Source organism: Prosopis cineraria, unplaced genomic scaffold (genome assembly GCF_029017545.1).
Source record: "Prosopis cineraria cultivar Desert tree isolate PC_DT_omini unplaced genomic scaffold, ASM2901754v1 PC2, whole genome shotgun sequence".
NCBI classification, from domain to species: Eukaryota; Viridiplantae; Streptophyta; class Magnoliopsida; order Fabales; family Fabaceae; genus Prosopis; species Prosopis cineraria.
The window spans coordinates 40674246-40697833 of record NW_026555333.1 but is presented as its reverse complement, the minus strand read 5'-3'; the positions used below and the strand labels follow the sequence as shown (position 1 = coordinate 40697833).

The following is a 23588-nucleotide window of genomic DNA, read 5'->3' as shown; positions in this document are numbered from 1 at the left end:
GTTGTCAAACTTTATGCAATGTGCCGTGACGCATGACACAAATGCAACAAGCTGGGTGAGTTTATAGTGAGCCACAGCGCACCTTTGTCTTTGCTGCATTGTTTGTTGTTCTCATTAATTTCTAAATGCCTTGATTTTTTTTAAAAATCCTATGCTTCTACATACTTTATATTCTAATTTTTGAATTAATGATGATATATTAAAATGTTTTGAATTGTGAAAACTTGGGATTTTATTCTTACAATTTTACAAACTTCGTAATTCTTTTGGGATTAGACCATTAATTACCTTGATTTTTGATATTATGGTAGATTAGTAAGGGTGACCTTACTTGTCTACTTGGAGATTTTACACAAGGAGATAGTACCAATATGACTAGCAAACATTTGAGAATTATTAACAATTTGTGTAGGATAGGCAATAGAGTTAGGTGTCAAAGAGAAGAACAAATTTGCCTAACATGTCATATGATTGCAATAAGTAAAGTCAAAAATACCAAGTGGATTTACCGGTAGCAGTAAAAAAGTAGGCAGATAGGTTAAAGGAATGAGAGATGAGTATAAGCAACAAAGTTTCAAGTTCAATTACAGAGGATCCTAAAGTAGATTGAGCCTCAAGTGTAATAGGGGAGGATCCTAAAGGAGATTGAGCAAGATCACATTTTTCCAACTAAAGAAGGTAATTGCAACCATCAAAGTAATTACGATGGATTCAGCAACATCTGATTTTGTCATTTTTAAGAAAAGGAACCATAAAAACACCAAATAAAAAAAATTCAAATATCACAGAGTAGCATGCATTAGGGAACCAACTATAGGAGGCGTACAAGGCTATGCTCCACAAAGGTTGTAGTGCGAAAAAAAATAATTCCCACACCATGCAACGAATTAACAATCCAACCATTAAAAATGATGGATTTAATGTTATGAACTTGCTGACCAAATTTTATCCTAATGCAATGATTAATGAATTTGCAAATTCCAATTTTCTAAGATTGCCTTTGAAGATGCAAAAATGACTTTCTCTCTTCTCTCTCAAATGGTTGCACATCAATATGAATATGACCCCCTAAACTCATGATAGAGGATGGCAACACTATGATAATGAAGGCATTGACTTTTTGTGAAAAAAATAGGATTATATGACTTTGATATCATGAAAGCTATAAGAGATGAGAGAAATTAGAGAAGATTAGAAAATGTCATGTCTAATATAATTGTGAAAAGTATAATATATGATGAAAAGAAGAGACAATCTAATAATGACTATTTACAATAATATTATATCAAATAATATCTCTCAATAATGATATACTCCCTTGTTTCAAAAATATAAGGCATTTTTTGATGAGTTAAATATTCAAAAATGTAATGCATATTTTTAATTTTTCAAAGTATAATCATTATCTTTTTTTTAAAGGTGCCTCTGTTAAATAAATCACTTTATATTTATTTTAGAGTGAAACACCCTATTAAATATAGGGTTAAATATGAAAAGACAGAGTTAGTTTGAAGACAAGTAATTACTTTATTAGCGGGTGAAATTCAATTAAAAATACCTTATATTTTTTAATGAAGTAAGAAATAGTAAAATATCCTTAGACTATTCTAGATAACATTATCTATAGATAATTTTTTTGGAAAATTATCTTAGACTAAATTGATTTGTCATTTTTTTAAAGAAAATGGATGTAATTTTTTTGGCAATGAAATTGGATATGGATTACAAGGAGAATCACATTCAAGGATCATTCAAGTAAAATATAAACAAACAATGACTACCAATAATTCTCATTTATATTTTCATTTTAAGAACAATCCATTTCATATTGATCATTGTTTGTAAATAATTTTCTTGAGTGGTACTTAGATGTGATTCTAGATTAAATTAAGAGAAATGTATCAATTCTAGATAAATTTTATTTTTCAAAAAATTAAATTAAAACATTTTATCTTTTGTACTCTCAAATCATAAAAAAATCCTAAGCATTAAATAATAAAATTTTCTTAAATTGCTTTAAGTTTTCGTCCGCTCCAACAGGGTCACGGAGAATGCAATAAAAAAATAAAAGAAAAGAATAGTTTATTGGAAATAATGAGAATTGAATAGAAAATAAATAAAAATTTTAAAAAAACTTCTTGAAGTTTAGAATTTTGATCTATGAGATATATTGAAAGTGTGTTGATTTTTACATTTATGATGTTGTACTTTCCTACGAGGAGAATGATGATAAGATAATCATACACCGCTTTTATTAAAAAATGTGGGATATTTTTTAAAAAGTTAAATATTAAAGAAATGTATTCTTAATGGTTTAATGTGTAATTAATGTATTTCTTTTTAAAAAACATTCTTAATAGATAAATTACTTTATTTTTAGGAAAAGTATAATCATTTATCTTTGTAATTTTATCAAGTTTTATTTTTTGTCCTTGTAGGTTTTTTAGCATTTTCAATTATTATAATTTTAATAAGATTGAGTCACTTTTATTTCTCAAGTCCTTAGCAATGTTAAATTACAAGGACTATACAAATTAGAAACAAATTAAAGGAACTAAAAATAAAACATGATAAAATTATAATGACTAATGATTATGTCTTTCTTTATTTTTAAATAAAACACCCAGGTCAATAAAGGTAAATATAGAAAGATTATAATGTAAGGTTCAATTAAAAATATTTTATATTTTTTTTAAAGGGAGTGACCAACACATTTACTTTAGGGAAAAACTTATATACTTAATTTTATTCACTTAAAGTACTTATTTTTAATTAAATTAAAACATGTGTATCATGTATTTTTATATATTATTTAATCTGTAACAAATTTTTTATTAATATCATTAACATATTAAAATCTAAATTTTTGATTTAATTGGATAAAAGTATATTAAAATTTATATATTTTAATTTTATTGTATAAAAGTATATTAAGCATATAATAGTAAGTATAAACATAATTTGTATTCCTTAAATTTCAATTCCACTTACCAAACAAGCCCTAAATGTATGGATAAATGTATTATGTAATCGTGAGATGTATAGATAAGTAAGTGTAACTGTGAGAGGTAAAATCTTTTCATAACCTTATCCATATTATCTCATGTCACACTCTTTCCAAATGTATAAATGCATGAATCAGGAGAATTCAATTTGGAAGTTAGCTTAGGGGGAAAGTCACATGGAATCTCTTTCATTAAATGATTATGCGGAAGATATAGACTGTGAGACCTCACAAGAAGGATTGGTTTGAACAGGGATAAAAGTGAAAAAAAAAAAGATTTTAGAAAACTAGGTATGAGAAATTTTTAAAAATATTAATTTCTTACTATTTTTAAATTTTTTTCCTATTAAATTTTTTTCCTTTCTAGTTTTCCTTCATCCAGAGGAATTGGAAATGAGTGAAGAGTGATACTTCTTATAATGTGTCATGTTAATGCTTTCAACATGATTCTTCCTTTGTTTTTTTTTAAATATATATTACCTTTATTTTAAATTATAAAATATTTTTAAATAAAATCACACATACCAACAAATCATATTAAATATACGTAATAATCTTATTTCTTCAAAACCAAAAATATACATGTTAAAAAATGTACTTCATATAATATTTTATTTGTGAAAGAATATTAAAAAAAGAGAATATATGAGAAGAAAAATAATAAAAAAGCATAATTAATAAAAATTTATTTTTGTCAAACTATTTTATATTTTGATATGTCAAATCTTTTCAAAATATGTCTTGTAAATTGGGAAGGAAGAAATACTTAAAAAAGAGTTTACTTATGCAATCCACTCCTAGATTTACCTGTGTATTTTTCTAATTTTTTTAATTCAATAAATAATCTTTTACATTTTTACCCCTTGTTAACTTCTTTGTACAACCAATAAAAATTGATCCAATTGATAAAGATTTGATTTATAATTTATAAGGTTTTGAATTCAACTCTAATTATTAGTGTGGGGACTTTGTTGATGATGAGCAATGTCTAAGTACTTCTATAATTATTATTTGACTTTAGACACATGTCCTGACTTTGACTAGCGAGCCCTTAAGATTAGTTTTTTTAGAAACAAAAAACTTCCTTCAACCAAAAAATAATGACAAAACTTTGGTTTTGATCATTCATATATTATATATATATTTTTGTCTCACTTTTCTAAGCTTTTTGTCACTTATTTTGGTATATTTGAGAATAAATTGGGCATATTAGTAATTAGAGTGCAGAGGAATGTTTTTAGGAAATTCTTTCATTTTATGGGATAGGTGGTTACATGAAAAAAAAAGAAGTAAGATGAATAAATTGGAAAATTTCCTTTCTCCTATTTTTATTTCTTAATTTATTTTTTATTTTCTCCTCCATTTATTTTTCACCATTTTTCTATAATTTCCAAACCTAAAAAACAAATAAATAAATTTTTTCCTCCAAAATATTTAAACACTCACTTGCACAATCATCTTGATTATACCTTCTTTTCACCAATAACCATGTACGTGCTCTCCATTTTAAAATACCATTAAGTTACGTTTGAATTGGTGAACTTGGGTTGAAATTTTAAATTTAAAATCCCACTAAAGTCTTTGTTTAGATAATATAAAACAATTTTAAATTATAATATTAAAATTATGTTTTTGAATCTTAAATAAAATTTTGAAATTTAAATTCTATGTTTGAATTTAAAGGCAACTCGAATAATTTTGGTCCTTGTCCAAAGTAGGGGCGGCAACCCAATCTTAGTCAACTTCGGCTGTTTAAACCCAAATGATGTCAATGGTCTAGTCTCGATTGGCAATAGCAGTCTGGTCTGATTGACATTCGCAGTTCGATCCCAAACAACATCTATGGATTAGCACATGATAATTATAAAAGTCTGAGGGCTATGGATTAGATCTAGATGATGACACTAGATCATTCCCTATTAACAACAACATTTAGCGTCAGACGACGAAGGTGAATGGAACAAAGATAGTGATCACAGACCGATCACAAATGGTGATAATAGTGGCAGACCGAAACCAATTGGATGAGACAAACTAACACTGGATGGTGGTAGCAGAATAATATTAGATGGCGGCACTAGATTGGCATCAAGTGATGATGATAATGGCAAACTAGCACTGGGTGGCGAAGAAGGGTGGTTGATACTGAATTAAAATTTGAAATTCTTATACCTGATTGACATCAATAGTTATGCCTCAATTGAAGTCTATTGTCTAGTCCTAATCACCACTGGTAGCTAAGTCCTAGTCAAAGTCTTCCATTTGGTCCTAGTTGTCACTAGGTCTAGTCTTGGTTGACTTCAACTGTTTGGTCCTAAGCGATGCTAACGGTTTGGTCTCAGTCAGCATCGACATTCTAGTTTCAATCAACGCCGGTAGTCTGGTCTTAGTGGAAATCGATCGGAGGCAGTGATGTTGAAGTCGAGAAGGTAGCGAAGTCGATGATCGAACACAAAGGAAGAGAGAAGCTTCCATGAAAATTTGAAACAATAAGAGTTTTGAAAGGATTTGAAATTGCAAAAGGATTAAGGTAAGATTTAGATTTGGATCAAATGTAAATTCTCACATTTTTAATTACCTAGAAAATAGATTCGGCTCAAATCCGAATTCCAAATCCACTCTTTCATTTTCAATTAATTTCTTCTTCAAACGCAAGTTAACTCACCTGCTTACCACTGCTTCATTCCTTTCTTCTTGAAGCACTTGACTTCCACAATCACTTCAATTCCAATGCATTTCACACACATTTAGATTTCACAATAAGGCCATCATCTTGATGAAATTGCCAATCTCTTTTGAAAAAAATCAATTTCTTCCACCCGTGGCCTCTTTAACTTCTCCATTTTTCTCTTCACAAATTCACCCATTACACACCTTGTCCATCATTCACGATCCTCATTCATGATTCGCCCCTTCCTCTTCTCTCGTTTGTTCAGATTTCATCTCCTCATTCCCATTCATCTTCGGTTCTTCCTTTGGCAATGCTGCCTATCTCACTTTTGCTGTCATGGAGTCTTGAGGATGTTTTCCATGAGTGGCTAATCTTCCAAGTTTCCTAACAGGATGAAGCACTTTCAAGAGCCTTTGCATTACTAGGGAGTTTCTTCACCTTGCCCCTATCTCGTTTAATTCATGGATGTTACGGAATTTACTGGACAATTAGGTTTCAGTTGTAATTTTTATTCATGCATTATGTACCAAATTTGGTATTCTTTGAGATATTCTGAACATTGTCTCATTGATTAATGTGCTAAAATATATTTTTATAGATTTAATCCCTTATTATGTCTTTTGTTGCTTGTTTATTGTGCAGTTTGAGGCATGGTTGTGCATTAGTGTGTTAGATAAGTATTTTAATCTTGATTGAGTTAGGTCAGCTATGATCAAGACAAGGGCAAGCGTTAATGATTCAATTAATTGGTAAATGGATTGGTTCTCAAGTGTTCGGTTGATTATAACTAACTAAGGCCCTAGTTAGTGTGCTCTAGGCTTAGCACTAATTTAGATTCTCTAAATTGATTTGAATCCATTATTAAGATGAAAAACTCAATCTTTTAAGGTCTATGATTGGGGCATTCATGTCTCTTAGGGGAAACTCATTAATAGGAACACCTATAATTCATTTTCTTGTTTGTTAGTTTGCATTTATTCCATTAATTAATAAATACCTCATAAATACTAGTATAGCTCATTTCATAGCTCATTTCATAGTATTTATCCTTGCCATAATTATTGAGAATTTAAGTGAATTGAATCAAATTAGTAGTTCTTTGGACAAGCTTGGTTACTGCTAGTGCTATACTAAGATATCTAGCTATAAATTTTTATTTTGATTGTTAAGTGATGAGCATTTCATGTTTCCTATGCAAGAGAAGTGACACAACCACTTAAAAGAGGCAAACATGACAAAATAATTTTTTTTTTTTTTACAAATTTAATGAGTAAAACTAAACTCAACTAACTTTCTAAATGAGCAAATATTAAATAGGTATTAATTTTTAGAAAGAATCACAGCTAAGGATTTGGGAAGATAATTATTCATAAATAAAAATCAATACGAAATAGATTGTTATTAAAATAAGAGCATGACTTATTTTTTTCAAAATAGGACTTATTATTGGTCTGTGTCCATGAATAATTTTCTTCTTAAGTCCTTAAATATGATTATTCTTAATTTTGAAGTTTATAACCCAAGGGAGAAGCAAATTATATGTTATCTTGATTTTTTTGAATTTGTGCTATTATATCAAGAAATCAATAAAAACAAGGGATAAAATATAATTAATTTATGCGTGCGTCATACTCAAAGTTGAATTAAATATGTTTTAATGTATTAAAACGATATATGATTTATTATTAGGATAGAAAAGAATGGTTTAGGGAACCCACCACAAAAGGAAATCAATGGTTGAATGATTTTTTATTTTTTTTTGGGTGCCAGATCAATGGTTGAATGGTGGAGAATTAATTTTTTCAATTACAATATTTTTTTATTAAAAGAAATGCATTCATAATTAAAATAAAATTATGTTGATGATATATGATTTATTGAACCACTCTCATCATCTACCGCCTCTTGTGATAAAGGTGGGGGATAATCTAAGATATAAAAGTCATCATCTAATCTATAAGATATCTCAGCAAGGTGATCAATTACAATATTTTAAGTATATGGTTAATGGAATATATAAAAATAAAAAATATTTTAATTCAATCAGAATAAGAGGTTGTTAAAATGAATTGATGCTATATTTTTCAATAAATTTAATTTCATGAATGACATGTATATTTTTTTTTTTACTCCACATAAGTGGCCTTCTGTTAGAAGTAATTATATTTAAGATATGATCCAATGCTAAATGTAAATATATTTTTCAGTGAAGAAAAATGATGTGTTTGTTTTATATAACAAAAATAAAATGGACAATCAATCAATATGTTTTTTAAAGAAAAATTAATCATTTGATCTATATAATTTTAACTTAATTGTAATTTAATTTCTAAACTCAAACCCATTTTAATTTAGTGCCTATGGTTTTGACTTATTCAAAACTTAGTTATAGAATTTTAATTCAGTGCAATTTAATTCTTAATATTTTAACCATATAGAACACTAGTATTTTTTTTAAAATGAACATCTACATCTTAGATTTTGGACTCAAATTAATCCAGTTGGCAACTTAAATTTTAAGAACTAGCTTTTGTCTTTATAATTTTAAATTAAGTTAAAATTTAAGTATTAAGTTTAAATTAAATCAGAATTAAAAAATTTGAGTTAGATCGAATTAAAATTCATAAATTGAGTTATAATTAAGTTAAAAATTTATTAATCAATTTTTTTCTTTTGAATTACAAGAACAAATGAATAGTTTGAAATGAACAACGAATCAAACCCGCGAGGCCATGAGCTTAGAATTATGATTAGAGAATTTCGATGTGACTATGTCACAAACGAATTGATTTGCCAAATTCAATAAACCACTAGGTTGAGGCGAAGCATCTCAAATGGTTGACTCGTCAAATTCAATAAAGCAATAGGATGAATTGAAGCCATCGACGTTTTTTTTGCCTTTAGAAAGCTATTTTTCGTTCCATAAAAAAAGAAAGCTATTTTTTAAATTTATATAAATAATAATCTGATTCTTTAAAATGTCAAAATTCTACTGAAATTTTTAAATATTTTTTTATCAATAAATTTTTAATTAAAAAAATTATTTTACTTTTATTAATAATTTATAATTTTTTATTCAACTTTGACTCTTTGAATAAAAGCTATGATTCTTTAAATAAAAGTTATAAATGTAGTTTGTTATTTTAAAATTTTATTTTTCAATAATAAAAATTATACTTGATAAATTATAATTTTTTATTCAACTCTTATGATTTACGAAATAAAAGTTAGTTATTCTTTAAGTAAAAGTTATAATTAAAATTTATTTTTTAATTAATACTGAAATTACATTTGAAAAGTTGTAAATTTCTAATTCAACCCTTGTTATTTACATAATAAAGAATTGTAATTCTTTAAACAAAATTTATAATTGAAGCTTATTATTTTTACTAAAAATAAAATAATCTTTTTGTTTTAAAATTTATTAATATAAAGGTTTCTAAGCACTTTATTAAAATTATAATATTTTAAGCAATCAAATCATTATTTTTATAATTTAAAAATATTTTATTATTATTTTCTCTAATTTCATTTTGCCTAACTCAGTTGGGTCGGTGACTCATGCCAAGCTAACATTCAAAACCCAACAATATTAAAAAAAAATAAAAACCGACGGGTTGGACCTGTCGCTTTGATAATATTTGGGTGACCCATGATTATTACAAAATTCAATTGAAAATTAACTCACAGTTTAAAAAAATAAAAATGAACTGACAGGCGTTTATTCTGGTAAAAAAAAAAATATGATCATTTAAGCACCGGTTCTCAAATTTGAGTTTGGATGAATAAATAAAACATTTTTGAGAGAGTCACCTTAAATTGACCCTAACAATACTCAAATTTGACCCGAACATATAATTAAATAAAAAAAAGTGAAAATAACTCAGCATAATTCGATCTTACTTTTGTCTACCGGAGTTTAAAAAACTGGCATCAATTTTAACTAATGGGATCATTTTTAAAATAAATAGATAAGTGGTGTTATAGAATTTTAATAAAGAGAAGATATAAGAAACAAAATAAGAAAAATTAATTAAAAGCTTTCAATCCAACTTCTCTATTTTTTTAAAAAAATAAACTAATACAAATTTCCTCTACCTTCCCCACCAACCAAACACGTTATAAAGGATGACAACAAGTAAAAATTATCTTGAGATGGGAGCAATAATTTTGCACTCCCTTCATTTTTTATTATAAGAAAAACTTTTTTTTTAAGTCAAGTTATAAAATTCAAAAAACATTTATTATATGTTTTCCAAATTGACCATTAGAAGATTAAATTTTATTTTCACAAGACAAATTTATTTAATTAATCACAATATTATTTTGGTTCAAAATTTTTAATTTGAAACATAATTATTAGGATTAACAATTTTTCATAAGTTATATAAGTAGGCTAAAATCTGCTTAATATTTAAAAACGTAGTCATCGTTAACTCCTAAATATAGAAGCTTCTCAACTAATTCATTAAGATTAAGAAAATTAATTAATTTAATCATTTATAATCAATGTATAAGATATTTATGCTACTTTTCAACGATTATTTCTGATAATTAATAGGATTTTTTTTGGGGTAAATTTAATAGGATATCTTAACTGGTAATAACATTTTACAAAGATATTGAGCATTAAAAGACAGATATTTTAAAAAAGTATTTTAACGTAATAAACAAATTTCATGGATTTTTATATAAAGCATGAAAGTAAATCACAAACAGATTTAGATTTAGTGACAGGTCTTAAGACACACACTCAATTATCAAATTCTCCCATTGAATTTTATTAATATTTGTAAACTATTAAGATGCATTTTTTTCTAAAAATTCAAAACATTTATTATGATCATAACACTATCTATCCCTTTAAAAAAATTGAGATTTGAATTGTTTAAATATTTTATGAAAAAATATTTAATACATTTGACTAAATCAAATGGTTGTTATAATTTCACATGAGACATGAGTGAATAGATTTAAGCCACCCATCATATTTAAATCCAGGTCAAAACTAAGAAGAATGATAAGAAATACTTTAAATCTTTTCATGCTAGTGATGAAATCTGGATTATCCGGATTTAATTTTTTTTACTTTTTATTTGTATTTTTATTTTATATTTATTAAAATAAAATTTATAATTTTTAATAAATAATTTATTATCGATTATGACAGTGCAAATTTAATATGGATGGACCAATTTAATATTAAATTTTTTATAATTTATATAAATTGATCATCTACTCTGAACAGTCTAAATTTATTATTAAAATATTTTATAAATTTTTTTTAATAAATAAAGATAATACCCTGATTCGTACTTTTAAAAAACATATTTTTTAATAAAAATTTAAGTTAAAATTTTATAGGAAGAATTTCATTTAGGGTCCTAAAAATATAAAAATTTGTACTACAAGCCCAATAGAATTTAAAAACGCATTGCAGGCTCGAATATTCTTCTTGCAAATTTTGTTGTAGATGAAAAGACACATTTGCCTTTATCTCTAGGGGTGGAGATAGGGGAACTAGCAAGGGCCACGATATCTTAACTTTTTAATTTTTTTCTTAATAAAATGTATGAATTATATATTTTCGATCTTTAAGTTGACATATTATAGAAGTTTTGAGACATTAGATGGAATTCTCATTTCAATTTTGTGGTAGTCTTTTATGTATGTATAGTCTAACTATTGCAGTAGTTTGAAGATATAGTTGCTATATAATCTACTTATTTTTAACAAAAGAACATTATAATTGCTTTTAAAACATTGATATAATCTAATTTTGCTTTCATTTTACATTTGATGAAATAAATTATGCTAATTATTATTTACAAACTTTTTAAAACACTACAACAAAAACCTCAAAATATATTACCTGAAGAACATATTAATTGAAAAAATTAGATAATAAATTTAATAAGTAAATAATAGAGTTTCTTATATTGAACAAAATTTTAAATTCCAAGGATGCATTCAAATTATTCAATGCTTATAAAAAAGATGAAATTTTTGTCAATTTAATAATAGTTTATATTGAGAAGGAAATTTTTAAAAATTTTACCATAAACATGATAATTAATTATTCTTATGTCATAAAAAATTAATAAACAAAACTTAATATATATATATATATATATATTTTTGTTGTGTGTGTGTGTGTAAACTTGAATATAGATATATAGGTTGAAATATTTATATTATATTAGTGATATATATATATATATATATTTATTTTTATTATTATCATATATGCTTCATTATTTTGGCCCCCAACAAATTTTTCTAGCTACACCCTTACTTATCTCAATAAAACATTCACGTATATACAACATAATATCCATAAATTTTTAATAAAATATTTATAAATGTACAACATATCTAGCAGACATTAACTTAAAGTATATTATTCAATGAAAGTATATTGTTTATTATGAACTTTATGTTGTACAAATGTTGCAGGCCTACATGTATTCATCGTGTTGAGAATTGATGGACATTGTATTATTCATCATTTGCTTGCTTGTACATTTCACTTCAAGTTAAATCATGTCCACAAGATGTGTTGTGCATTCGTGAACATTGTGTTGAAAGCTTGTAGACATCATGTTGTGCATACATAGACATGCCTTTGAGACAAGGGCAATTACATCTTTTTATTCACAACAAAATTTGCAAGAAGGGCCGTTGTGCTTGCAGTGTGTTTTCAAATTCTATTAGGCATGCAGTACAAATTTTTGTGATTTAGAGACTCTAAGTGAAGATAATTTTAAATCCAGATTGCCCACCATAAATATGGATAATGAATTTATAAAATTATAAAATTTTTTAATATTAACTTTAAATAATCCAGATTAAATCTAGAGTGTTAAGCTAGTGATAAACACATTTTTTTAATAATTTTTATAATTTTATATTTTAATAAATAAAAATAAAAATGAAGAATTTTAAATTTAAAGTATTCAAATTAAATTATTTAAACGGTCCAGATCTCACCCTGATGTGCCATCTAGTTCATTCCGTGAACACGCACCGTAAGTCAGCGGTTGAGGCTATGCAATGCAGCAGCAAGCCAAGAACCTTATCACAAAGAGAGAGAGGGGGGGAGAGAGAGATTGGTCCCGAATAGGAAACTATAAAAACAGACTCGCAGAGAGAGAGAGAGAGAGAGAGAGAGAGAGAGAGAGAGAGAGAGAGAGATTTGAATGTGATGATAGCATAAGAGAAAAGAAATGGATGGGATGCAGTTAGCTCTACCTGTTCTCGGAATTGTAGCAGCCGCAGCTGTCACCTTCTACGCTGTTAGTTTTGCTGAGCTTCGAGAGGTAACCCTAACCCCTCTGTGTGTGTGTGTGTGTGTTTCTGCGACAATTCGATTAGATTCGATTCATCGCATTTTCATGAATGAATGTGCTTTAATTGTATGATAATTCTTGCTGGATGGAATCAGAAATCATTCAGAGATCTGGACGATTCAGAAGATGACGGAAATGGTGGCTTCAAGCCGTCACCCAGTTCTAGAGAGAGGCGTGCCCGAAGAAAAGCTTCCAAAAACACCAACTCTTAGTTTGAATCTGAATCCTCTATTTTATGCTCTCTTCTCTTTTCCTGTTCAAGAGATTATGCATATTAAGATGATTCTATGAAGCTCTTTGATGTTCTTCGTATAAAGTTGCCTCACGATTAATCTGAAGTAAAGTGATAACATATGCTGTTATGGTTTTAGACACGACAATCAAGTATCCATTTGAGTAATTGCAGATAAGATGTTTACACTTGCAAGCCCGACGTAATATTGTTTTTACCGACGTAATATTGTTTTGTTAAAAATGCGCATTTAATCTTGAGAGGATGGCAAGTAAAGATCTTACAAAAATATTGATATTAAATTAATTTTTTAAAAAAATTTTAATACTAAAACATGAGAGAAAGAGTAGCGAATTTAATAATTTTAATTATAAAGAAATTTTAATTTAATATTAATTTTTTATGAGGTCTATACTTATTATTTTACCTTTAATTTTTTTTAATTTTATAATTCTTTCATTAAAAAATATAAGATATTTTTAATTAAATTTTATCCCAATAAAATTATTATTTATTTTTAAATTAATTTTATTTTTTTATATTTATCCCTATTTAATTAGGTGTTTTACCCTTAAAATAAATATAAAGTAATTTATTTAATATGATCTTTTTTTAAAAAAAACAATAATTATACTTTAAAAGACAGAATATACCTTATATTTTTTAATATCCAATCCCTTAAAAAATTTCTGACCTTTTTTAATAGATAGAGTTCAAAATTTCACTTTAATATTTCATTTTATAATCTTTTTTCAATTATTTAAATTTATTATTTTTTATTTTATTAATACAAAAGTATTGACATGCTAATTTTAAACGCTCACAAAAAAAATTCACACATCATTATTGTTTATATCAATTATTATTATCTTTAAGAAATTAAACTTAATATTAATATTTAAAATTTCAATGGGAATAATTTTTTATTAATAAAACTAATGGCATTAGAATTAAATGTTTAAAAATATTTTATAAAATTAAGGAATGAAATTAAAACTTAATATAACATTAAAGTTTAAAGGTTCAGAAATGCAATTTTGCCAATTATTTTCCTTGTAAATCTCGATTGTCTTAACTTTTAAGTCAAATTTCCAATTCACTTATGGATCTTCTTTTTAAATCTAGCATTTCAATTAAAACATTAAATTTATACTTAAATTTTATTTGAATAACGTAAAAACTAAACCAGAAAGAGAGAAATAGGATGGGAGATGCCAAGTGTAACAAATTGACTGTAACCGAATAAATTTCGGATCATGTCAGTCAAGAAAAAAGAAAAAGGTACTCTCATTTTAAATTTTAACACTGAAAAAGTGTACTTAGCAATTAAAAAATTGTGATTAATATTCTTATGGTCCGTAACTATCATTTTCTCAAGAAACAAAAGTTCTTTAAAGAATATTATTGTTGAATTTTAACAATCCAAATTTGATCTCAACCCAACCAATAAATATCAATATACCAAATGAAAATTTACAGAAAACAAGTGTTTACAAGGTAAGAATAGCGCCTATTAGATAACGTTATTTTTTTGATCTTTTTGGGCCGCGAGAAGTTCTTTTAATTTGCTCGATTCGCTTTACTTTAACTGAATTTAAATGTTCAATAAATACAATCTTCCAAAAGTTTTAAAATTATTATCTACCATGTGTGTGATAAATCATAGGAGCAACAAATCTGCTCTATATACATAATATAAAATTTATGATAAGTTTCACTATTCATAACACGAACAACCTAATTACTTGTAATTTATAAAGATCCAAAAAATTATAATGTGCCTTTTTCTTTGTATTTGCTAACCCTGGGCCTGAAGTGAGAATTTTCAAGACTTCGATAGTATATAACTCACAAATTTGCAAGATTTTTTATCACTAATCCACTCAATCCTTGTTAATATCAGAAGCTAAACTTCATATAACCTGCATTGAGACTGGCCACTCTACAGTGTCAACCTTTGTTAAGTTTGTTTAATTAAAAAAATGCAATTCAAATAGCCTGATTAAGTAACTAAGCATGTTTTAAGAACTAAATGCATAACTTCGTAAGATAAATTCAACTTTAGAAGGAATCAGCCAAACAAACGATTTACTTGCATTTACAGAATAGAAAGATAACTGGAAAGGTTGACAGAACAGAGATTACTGGAAATAATGTCTCCCAATTCACCAACAAATAAGTATATCTCTATACATTAAGCCAATAAACTCTTCGCCATTATCATCATCATCATCATCATCAGCTGCATCAGTAAAAATCCGTTACTTACTCTGAGACTTGAGTTCCTGCACCCTCTCCTCTGTCTTCTTTAGAGCTATCCCATAGATTCTGATTAACTGGGGGAAGAAATGGACAACATCAGACTTCAAATAAGATCTTAGTTATAAAGAATAACATGACAAGAGTAAGCAGTGGATAGCATTCGAGAAAAAATGAGTATAATAGAAGAGGACAGTACATAATGAATTATTATGAGGAGAAATATTTTGAAGTTGTATTATCTGATTGTGGATGGGTCTAAAAGAACTCATCAAATGATGTAAATTGGGTGGTTACAATCACTTAATTTGCTTTTTCAATGATGTAGAAATTTACAGAATGGCTAAATGAAGATGACTGAGAAATATAAATGAATCAGAGGTCTAGTTACCTCATCAATTTCTTCTTGGGTGATAATAAATGGTGGAGACATCATTATGTTATCTCCAGCTACACGTACTAACATCCCGTGCTCCTGACACTGTGCTCCAAAATAGGCACCTATCCCTGTGATAATTTATTTGACGAAAAAAATGTCACAACAATGAAATATAAACCAACGTGTCCACATAATGACAGCAAGCTAAACTAAGGCACTCTTTTACATAAATTACTCTATTCCTTCTCCTTTACAGGAAGCTGCATTATTCTTGTTATGTGTCAAGCTTCTAAATGACCTTGGAGAAGATATATTTGCAGCTTTAATTGTATTTAAAGCCTATTCATACATGACAAAGTCATCTGTCAAATATATTTAGGACAGCCATGTTTTAGGAATTCCAATTAAAAAAAAAAAAGGCTTTGCTTCAGGAATATTAAACTAACTAGTGGTTAATGACGTTATTATATGGTTGACTGACAATTTTGGTTAACCACTGACATGGCATCACTGCTTATTTTTACCCAGGAATTTTTTTCCTAAAGAGTAATTCTTCTAGATATCTAAAGGGAAAAGATGGGAACCAAAGGGAAAATTGAACTTGCCCCATTCTGGAGGGAAAGGATCATTGGGCGACTTGTTGTCGACGAACTCAGTCCCCAGGATCAAACCAGTTCCACGAATCTGCAGAGCCAAAGAAGTTATTCTCACGCCTCGGTCACACAATTTGTACAGGGACAAAAGCTAAGTGGAGTCTTTAAGTGTTTACTATCAAGTTCTCCGATATATCACGACACGTTCTTTTTTACAATCAAAAGAACTACATACAGTTTTTTCAATAGAGAATTTGATAGCACCAACTTAAAGAACTTCATGTGAGTTTTGTCTTGTCCTTTAAGTAGAGGAACAAATCACAAACTGGTTAGCAAACAAGAGGTACCTCCCCAACGATTGGACTATCGGAGAAGGCTTTTACACCATCTTGGAACCTGGGGGAAATGCTCTTCACATTCTCAACAATATTCCTTTCCCTGCAAAAGATCAAGAACATCATCATCATCATCATCATCATCATCATAATGATAATAATCAGCCTGAACATTAATCTATATAAGTGGATGGTGGTGCTTAAGTCGTAGTCCATTATTCAAATATAATACTACTTCTGTCGCAATTTATAAGACAGTTTTGGAAGCAATTTAGTGTTTCAAAATATAAGACATTTTAATAAAAATAAAGTTTTATTAATGATTATTATTTTAATATTACCTCCCATTATTTCACTTCTTAAATAAATTTCTTTCCCTCTCTCTTATTAATGAAGGGTATTTTTGGAAGTTTATAAAAAATTAAGATTGTAAACTCTATTTAATAAACTTCTGGCATGTGTAATTTTGTCAAGAAATGTCTCGTAAATTGAAATGGAGGAAGGTACTGTAAATCACTGATTTCACTGCATATACTTGAAATTGACTATGCCTATGGTTATGACCCTAGCTATAAAGGAACACACTTGTAGATCTTTAGTGCTTCAATTGCAACAGCACACGATACTGGGTGTCCAGAGTAAGTAAACCCATGAGAAAAAGTACCTAAAATAAGAAAAATCAGGTCAGCAACAGTGAGCTTCACATGAAGATGTAGTAATAAATGATTCACCATACCAAGTTTGTTGCTTTGCGAGTGTATGACATCTGAGACTTCTGGGCTCACAAGAACCGCACCAATTGGCATGTATGCAGAAGAAAGTGCCTAGAAGTCAAATACAGTGGATCACGCTTCCTAATCATGTGCTAGATAAATCTTTGTTTGGATACAGTTTCATGTTTACCTTAGCTAATGACACCAGGTCTGGTTTAATGTTGTATTTGTCACATCCAAACATTGTCCCAAGCCTTCCGAAGGCACAGATGACCTTCGAAAGAGAAATATGAAAGAAGCAAGTTCAGTAATAAAATGTTCTCATAACTCCATTTTAATTATGGACAAAATATAGCATGGTACCTCATCCGCAATGAAAAGAATGTCATACTTCTTGACAACTGCTTGAATCTGCACAAGTAATAACAATATTTTGTGGTATTTGAGAAGGGAACGAGATTTCAAGGGAAAGGGAGAAAGCATAATGGTAATTATATTAATCACACATGAATAATTGTTATACAAGATGAAAGTTTGGGAAGGGCAAGACTATATATAAATTGGATTTATCAACTTCGATATATAACTTACTACACAGCTAGCAAAGACATAAACTGCAAATAGGCATTCTATTTTAACCCTTGAACTAATATCAAAAAGGTTGAACGCACCATTCAAGCCACAATGGCGTAAATAATGGAAAACATATAGAAGCAGTTTCTTTGTCACCAGCTTGAAAATAACGAAATCATAATTTCTTTAAAGCATGATGATGCTAATGACACACCTTGTCAAAGTAAGTTGCAGGCGGAGGTATAACACCTCCTGCACCCATCACAGGTTCAGCAATAAATGCAGCAATCTGTATTTAAAAGCTGTATTAAGTTGCTATAGTACAATCAATATTAAAATATGAAAACAGTTTTTATATATATTTTAAAGCATTACTGTTTCTGGTCCCTCTTTCAAAATTAGTTCCTCCAAATTTTTAGCTAATCTGGTTGAGAACTCTTCTTCTGTCTCACCTGGGATAGTCACGAGAATGTGTGATATATTTTGCCATAATATGCGTGAGAATACAAGAAGTTTGAGAACATGACTTAGACCTACTAAAAGAAGCTACCTGGAAGATGATATCGCCAGTAATGTGGGCAGTCAGTGTGCAACACAAACGGAGCAGGCAAATCAAATTTTTGATGTAAAGCTGGAAGTCTGAAATATCATTTTACAGTTAACCAATAAAAATTCTCTTATCCTCATTTTCATAAATAAATAAAATATTTGCTACAAAAGCACTGATGAAATTTCCTGAGTTCTTCCTACCCTGAGAGACTGGCTGATATCAATGTTGAACCATGATACCTATAAGAAACATTAAGAAATATAAGCTACCATCCATTTTACTAAGATACAATAAAGCATCATTAGTCGAAATATCAAACATACGATTTTGTCCGAGCTATAAATTTCTTCTTATTAGGTCTTCCAAGTGCATTGTTATAATACCATACCAATTTCACCTGCATGGAAAAATGATGTAAAACTGAGAAAGATTACTGCATTATTGTTCATCTTAACCATGTTGACATTCCACTTAAAATATCTAATTCTAATTTCCTACAAAATTAATTTGACCTCATTCATAACTTAAATGACAAAATCATTTAAATGAACTAAATTTGCAATGAGAGAACACATTTAGCTTTGACTTCTGAAATCCAGTTATCTAATTACTCATACGTTTATCATATTCTGAAATCCAGTCATCTATTTTCATGCACTATATGATGAGTGATGAGTTGGTCATATGTTTTGCCATCGTTCTTCATGATCTTTTTGAATTTCTGAAAATGTTAATTTGCCAAGTTGAAAATTGTCCTATTGCAGATTTTGCTACTGCCCAGATATTAAATTTAAACACAAAGGAAAAACTACAGACATAATTCGATTTGTCCATGTTAAAACTACATGAAGTTAATGGTATGTTATAAATTGAAACGGATATATTGCTAGAACCTAACAAACCTGAGAATCATTGGCTTCTGATCCACTGTTAACGAAAAAAGCTTTTGCCATTTTTCTAGCTGTGAAAATTTCTAGAAGGTCTCTGGCTAGATCCTGTAAGATGAAATTTATTTTTACATAAGAAAATAGAAAAATGACTAATTCAATATCAAGAGAGAACTTTAGCGAGGGTAATTAATAATATATTCTGAAATGAATGGACATGATGCCACAGTATATGAATTAAAATGGAAAATTAGTCAGGAGCTAAAAGTTTCAAATTATTGATACATATATGTTCTTTTTCAAGAAAAGAAAAGAACAAACAAAAGCAAGAAATAATGTAAAAGTTAAGGTGCAATTAACAAGGGAAAAATTATGTCTGGGTCAACAAGAGGTTGAACATATGACTACCAAAGATGGTTTTGTAGTTCGATTCCAAAATGAGTGGTAAAATGGCAACTTTTTCAATTGTGCAGTTGCAGCACCAATAAGACGTGGTTCATTCCCTCCTGCAAAATAAGATATTGATGTCACAGTGAACCATTATTATATATCAAAAAGATACACATTGGATGTTTTCATATGAGTAGATCAACACCAATATTTTAATAAAGACTACTAGTAGGTCATGCTAGTTTGATGTTATTACACTTAGCAATAATAATGTCAAATTTAATTGATGTTTTTTCCAACATTAGTAGTCAGATATTGGATTAAGAACAGGAGAAGCAGATATAGAGGATAGGTTTACATTTAATGGGTACAGAACATAATCAAAAGTTTCCAGAAACATAAAAGAAATATAAAGCATACAACAAAAGAAATATGTTTGTATGATCTAAAAGGAAAAAAGGGAAAAATAAGATGTCAATGAATAAGCAAAGAAGAAAATAAATAGAAAAGAACTCAAATACCTAGAGCAGTGCACCACAAACCAGCGAGTGAGTCAAGATATTTTCTCCCATTAATGTCATATACATAGCTTCCCTAATTCCATTGGTTGGATGTATTACAAGATGGAGAAACACGTCATTTTTTGCAATGTAACAGAAGTATATATTCATAGCAACCAAGAGTTAATTAAGCCTGTTACATAATTAAAAAAAAAAATTAGGCGGGAAGAGAGGAAGTTCACCTCTGATCTTTCTATAACCAGAGGATTCAAATCAGTAGTCTGCCATCCAGCAGTGAAAGGAGCAAGCATGTCATGGCCCTTGAACCTAAGACAACCAAAGTAATTTTAGCAGAAGCATGCCTGGAGTGGTAGCGATGTCCACAAGGGAAATATTTGATGAAATTTTCAAGATATTTAAGAATTAGAGAAGCTAAAAAAATTTAGCCTTTAACCAAAGAACTGCTTATTCATTGAACCATACACTTTTTTTTAATAAAAACAAAAGTTGTATCAGAAAGAGAAGTATAAAGAGTAATAGCTGAGGATAATCAAGGCTCAAATTAGAAACAAAATACACAAAACAGCTGCCCAATCTCTTAGCATATGAAAAATGGAAATTCTCTTGAAAAAACCGAGAGCCAGCACCAAATTGTAGCCATATAAAGAAAATTCTGTCCCATATCAGATCTTAATAGAAGCAGTAATCCTTGATACCTCTCTTCAGTAAACATCAGAAATTAAAAACACTCTGTACAAATTATGTATTCCTAGATTTTGAACTTCAGTGGAAAGGAGAAAAATGGAAAAGTAACAGTATTAAGAACTATATTTATTGCAAGAGCAAGTGGAAACAATTGTGCCACTTAGTTCATAGCCATTAAGCCAATTCATAAACATGCAAAATAAAGCTATGACCAATAGACAAAAGCACGCGGGCACGACAGGGAGAGAGGGGCATACCCTTCGTTGTTTTCATCCTTTGGCAAAGATGCTTCAGTACTATAGAATCTAGACCACGAGGAATCCTGAAGATTTTCCTGAAAACTTTTGGAAGCAGCAGCATATCTTGAAGCAAACTGAAAATAGAATATGAAAATATGCATCAATAGACAAGAAATTAAACAGAAAACACAGGATCATTGAGACCATGTGTAATATACCAAGTCAGATAAATAACTTAGACAAAGCTAATAGTATTTAAGGTAACTATTTTAGAGAATATAACAATAAAAGCATACATCTGATGCTCTAAACCCAGGACAAGGCATCAGCAATTGAATTCATATATATTCTTATCATAATAATATAACCATTTCAAGCTTTCAATATACAGATAATTTGAAATTATGTAGTTGTAATTTGATTGTTTCAGGGAGCAAAGAGAAAGTGGGGAATAGTTTCTCAAGATATATAACATAGTACAGCTTAAATCTTCCAAAGAGGAAAATAATTATTGGCTTCCATTTGCTCGTTTATCTCTGTTATGTGTCGATTCACTTGTACAGTGGCATGATGTTGGTTACAAAAGACGAATGCTGTATATGGGTAATTCACAAGAAATACAAGCATAGCGAAAGAAAAGACTGCTATATATGGAAATTTTAAAGAATATTCCAATGCTTTTACGAAGAATGCACTGAATCTCAAAATAAATCACATGTACCCGATGAAATTGCACCCATGCATCAGCAGAAGAATGATTCAATAGCAAAGTCAGGATGAAGTTAGCCTTTCAAGTGCATAATTAATTTACGAATAAATAAATAATCCAAACTTGTAAACATGATAGAAGCCCAAACTTCCAATATAGTATTGCTTTAAATGGAATTAATGGGGAAATGGGCATAAAAAGTTAGCAGAAATATGAAAAAACATGAGCCTCTGGCTTACCTTTTCCTTTCCTCTTTTTCCAAAGAAACTATTTACTGAAGGTAAAATTAAACTTAATTTTGTGACATAATCAGTTAAGTCTACACTTTTTAGAATCTTTTTCAGCAGGGAGAAAAGAATGTTTACAACAATCAATGAAACAGCAACATAAAATCCAATTAGTTATATATTAAATTAATATACAAATTATAATTGTAAGTAAATGGAATTACAAGAATAGCAATGAAAAAGCTGGCTACTTTTACGCGAATTCATGAATTCCCATAAACTATAATCATGTTCAACGACTTTCAATCTTTTCGCTATCATTGACACGAAGAGGGAACAAAAGTAATCAGCCTCAGTTAGTTGCTTAATTCACTTGCACGTGGAACTTTGAAGATTGGACATAAAAGTTGCTCTAGCGCACAAGTTAATTAGTAAAAGCTCTAAACCTGTACAAAAGTATCCCACTTTTAGGCCCCTGTTTTTTAATCTGCGATTTTTTTATTACATATATAGAAGCTCAGGCTACAAATATACGTTAATTTGAAAAATGCAATTGAAATATCACGAATCATAATAGAAAAGGAACAGAACATAGATGAAAATCCCATTTATTCAGAGAAGAAAAACTGATCTAAGAACATAAAACATGCTTCAATATTTTCTCTTCAATCATAGCCGATCCAGAAGGCATCATATTCGTGGCCATAAAGGGGGAGGGGGGGACAAATACATTCGTCCGGAAATCCACGAAGAACAACTAAATAGTTCTGCAAATCAAGATAAGAATCGAGAACATGTTACCTGGGCTCTGAGAGAAGATCGAAAGAGTCGATTCATGATGGTATATCTCGAGAACTTCCGAAGATGCGGAGAGAATATGAACTGAAACTGGAAGAGTGACTCAGAAATGAGAAAACATCACCCTTTAGTATTGATAACGACAAGCGAGAGGCGGGTCCGACCAATCAACTGAACCTGTCCCGGTTCAGTATGATTCCATATTAATCATCTTCATCACCACATAGAATTTTTCAAATTGCGATAACGTTTATATATATATATATATATATATATATATATATCTCAATTTTGAAAAAGAATGCGAGAGATAAAGAAATTAATGGACTTTATGCAGATATTGCGTGGCTTTACGTCACAAGGTAAATGGCGAGGCGACTAAGAATCAATCTGTTCATAAATAATCATAATAAAGGTTTCAAGTTTGAATTATTCGATTCGATTCCGGATCTCCAGGAACAAAAGTTTAGCTATG

The 23588-nt window shown here is 28.8% G+C and overlaps 2 protein-coding genes across 2 annotated transcripts; one reads left to right on the top strand and one right to left on the bottom strand.

The window, feature by feature from the left end:
* The first annotated feature begins 12782 nt into the window (after positions 1 to 12782).
* Positions 12783 to 13404, top strand: LOC129299701 (uncharacterized). The gene is made up of 2 exons (XM_054938167.1): positions 12783 to 12994; positions 13120 to 13404. Exons 1-2 carry the CDS (start codon positions 12902 to 12904, stop codon positions 13234 to 13236), a joined length of 210 nt encoding a protein of 69 aa, XP_054794142.1. The 5' UTR covers positions 12783 to 12901; the 3' UTR covers positions 13237 to 13404.
* A 1897-nt stretch (positions 13405 to 15301) lies between these two features.
* Positions 15302 to 23318, bottom strand: LOC129303471 (gamma aminobutyrate transaminase 1, mitochondrial). Its single transcript, XM_054942812.1, has 19 exons — positions 23117 to 23318; positions 21398 to 21513; positions 20678 to 20762; positions 20457 to 20529; positions 19954 to 20051; positions 19561 to 19653; positions 18982 to 19055; positions 18859 to 18897; positions 18659 to 18747; positions 18484 to 18560; positions 18323 to 18397; positions 17899 to 17946; positions 17726 to 17809; positions 17559 to 17646; positions 17408 to 17486; positions 16835 to 16925; positions 16500 to 16578; positions 15907 to 16022; positions 15302 to 15592 (listed from the first exon to the last, which is right to left on the bottom strand). Exons 1-19 carry the CDS (start codon positions 23150 to 23152, stop codon positions 15518 to 15520), a joined length of 1515 nt encoding a protein of 504 aa, XP_054798787.1. The 5' UTR covers positions 23153 to 23318; the 3' UTR covers positions 15302 to 15517.
* Positions 23319 to 23588: the final 270 nt, after the last annotated feature.

What these genes read in the sequence shown, in the direction of transcription:
- LOC129303471 (XM_054942812.1), bottom strand. Translation starts at nt 23,152, where the DNA reads ATGAATCGACTCTTTCGATCTTCTCTCAGAGCCCAG. An exon ending in CTGCAACTTACTTTGACAAG is followed by an intron (nt 17,947 to 18,322) that starts GTGTGTCATTAG and finishes TTACTTGTGCAG; the next exon opens with ATTCAAGCAGTTGTCAAGAA. An exon ending in TTCTTTTCATTGCGGATGAG is followed by an intron (nt 17,810 to 17,898) that starts GTACCATGCTAT and finishes TCTCTTTCGAAG; the next exon opens with GTCATCTGTGCCTTCGGAAG.
- LOC129299701 (XM_054938167.1), top strand. Translation starts at nt 12,902, where the DNA reads ATGGATGGGATGCAGTTAGCTCTACCTGTTCTCGGAATTGTAGCAGCC. An exon ending in GTTTTGCTGAGCTTCGAGAG is followed by an intron (nt 12,995 to 13,119) that starts GTAACCCTAACC and finishes GGATGGAATCAG; the next exon opens with AAATCATTCAGAGATCTGGA.